The sequence below is a fragment of the Galeopterus variegatus genome, unplaced genomic scaffold, assembly GCF_000696425.1.
Source record: "Galeopterus variegatus unplaced genomic scaffold, G_variegatus-3.0.2 Scaffold2349, whole genome shotgun sequence".
Lineage (NCBI taxonomy): Eukaryota > Metazoa > Chordata > Mammalia > Dermoptera > Cynocephalidae > Galeopterus > Galeopterus variegatus.
In genome coordinates, this window is record NW_007728460.1 from 219,296 (window position 1) to 220,887 (window position 1,592).

General features: G+C 38.5%; 1 protein-coding gene across 1 annotated transcript in view; it reads left to right on the plus strand.

Moving 5' to 3' along the window:
- Positions 1-1,592, plus strand: part of PREX2 (phosphatidylinositol-3,4,5-trisphosphate-dependent Rac exchange factor 2) — a 164,851-nt gene that overhangs the window by 90,457 nt on the left and 72,802 nt on the right. The window contains exon 7 of the mRNA XM_008581413.1: positions 905-1,038. Coding sequence (XP_008579635.1) covers positions 905-1,038 — 134 coding nt within the window. The remainder of the gene's footprint in view (positions 1-904; positions 1,039-1,592) is intronic.

Consider the following 1,592-nt stretch of genomic DNA (forward strand, 5'->3'; position numbering starts at 1 on the left):
ATATCAGTAATTATTGTCAAAATATGAAATTTAAAAGTAATGTTCTGAATTTTAAATGTCAAAAATAAAAAACAGAAACATTGAATTAAATGATACAAATCAGAAATTTACCTCCAGATTTAAAGAAACCAGACCTGTTTAAAACTGAAATTCTCTTGCAGAGAACACTTATATATCTCTCCTGAAAACTTTTTCTTTCCCTCCAACTCAGTGCATCAGTTATGATTAATTAGGTTAGGAAACAGTCTACAACATTTATAAAGGCAAAATAGACGCTTACATGCAGCTCACACAGCAGCCCCATGCTGTGTTCTGCCCGGCGGGAAGCTTTCCTCTGTTGTTGAGTTGGGGACCCAGGCTCCTCTCTCGAGTCTCCTCTCAACTTCTAATGATTAGTGCTTGTGTTGAGAATCAGTTTGTCACTCATCGTATCAACTTGGTGGGCACTCAATAAAGGCTTATTTGATGAACGAGTTTGCTGATGCCAACTTTCAATAATTAGGGTTAAGGCCCCTTGGAAACCTGCTCCTTTTAAATAATTTTTCTCTTTTTATTTCTATTCTTTCTCTTCTACTCCATTCTAGGGGTGGATATATAAATTGAAACNCTTTCAAATAGCATAGAAAATTTCAAAATATAACATGTATTATAAATGCTTGAGTATGCATATGTACATAAAATATCTGAAAGTAGACGCAGACTCTTCACAGGAGCTGTATCTGCTGAGGCTAATCACAGGGAGACCTGCATTCACTGTGTAACTAGCTGTACTGTCTGAACTTTATCTTGCACATATTTTGTTTCTTAAAATAAAACGAAGTGTAATTTTAAGGAGAAAAATAATTACACACAAAAGTTGCAGTCAAGTAATCAGACATGGCTGTTTGTATTTTTCCCGACTTAGGGGTCCAGCATTACTGACACCTGCACTGAAATGCTGATGTGTGGCGTCTTACTGAAAATTTCTTCTGGAAATATTCAAGAACGAGTGTTTTTTCTTTTCGATAATCTTCTGGTGTACTGCAAAAGGAAACACAGGTACGTTCATAAATGAATCGTGCTTCAGAAATGGTTTCTCCATTTCACAGTTTCTCCCGTTTCTCTGTGCTTCCCATCTAATTCATCAGTAAACTACTTCATGTATTCTCATCCTGGTCTCTGATTGTTCTCTTGACCTTTCTGTAAAACCTAACTGAAATGTCACTATCATCTGAGGACACTTCCTGCCCAGATCCCTCCGTAGGGCAGGTGTGTTTACTTCTGACTCATACACCTCAGGCCCTGTAGGAGAGGCTGGTGTGTCTTCCCTGTTTCCTAATCCTGCTTCCCAACCATTTCTCCCTCTTCCTTCAAGAATCCCAGCACATGTGAAGCTCATGACCTTAGTCCCTCCTGTCCAGTACCTTTCTCCATTGATCCTTTTTACGGAGCACTTAACATCTTCCTGCCACACATGAATTCAGTGATTGATTTTCTCTCTTGAATCATTTTCTTTGTACCCTACTCTTATCACTATTTTTGGGGTGTGCACAATTCACACAGATGATCTATCCAGAATTTTGGAACTGAAAGCCCACAGTGTCTTCACCTGC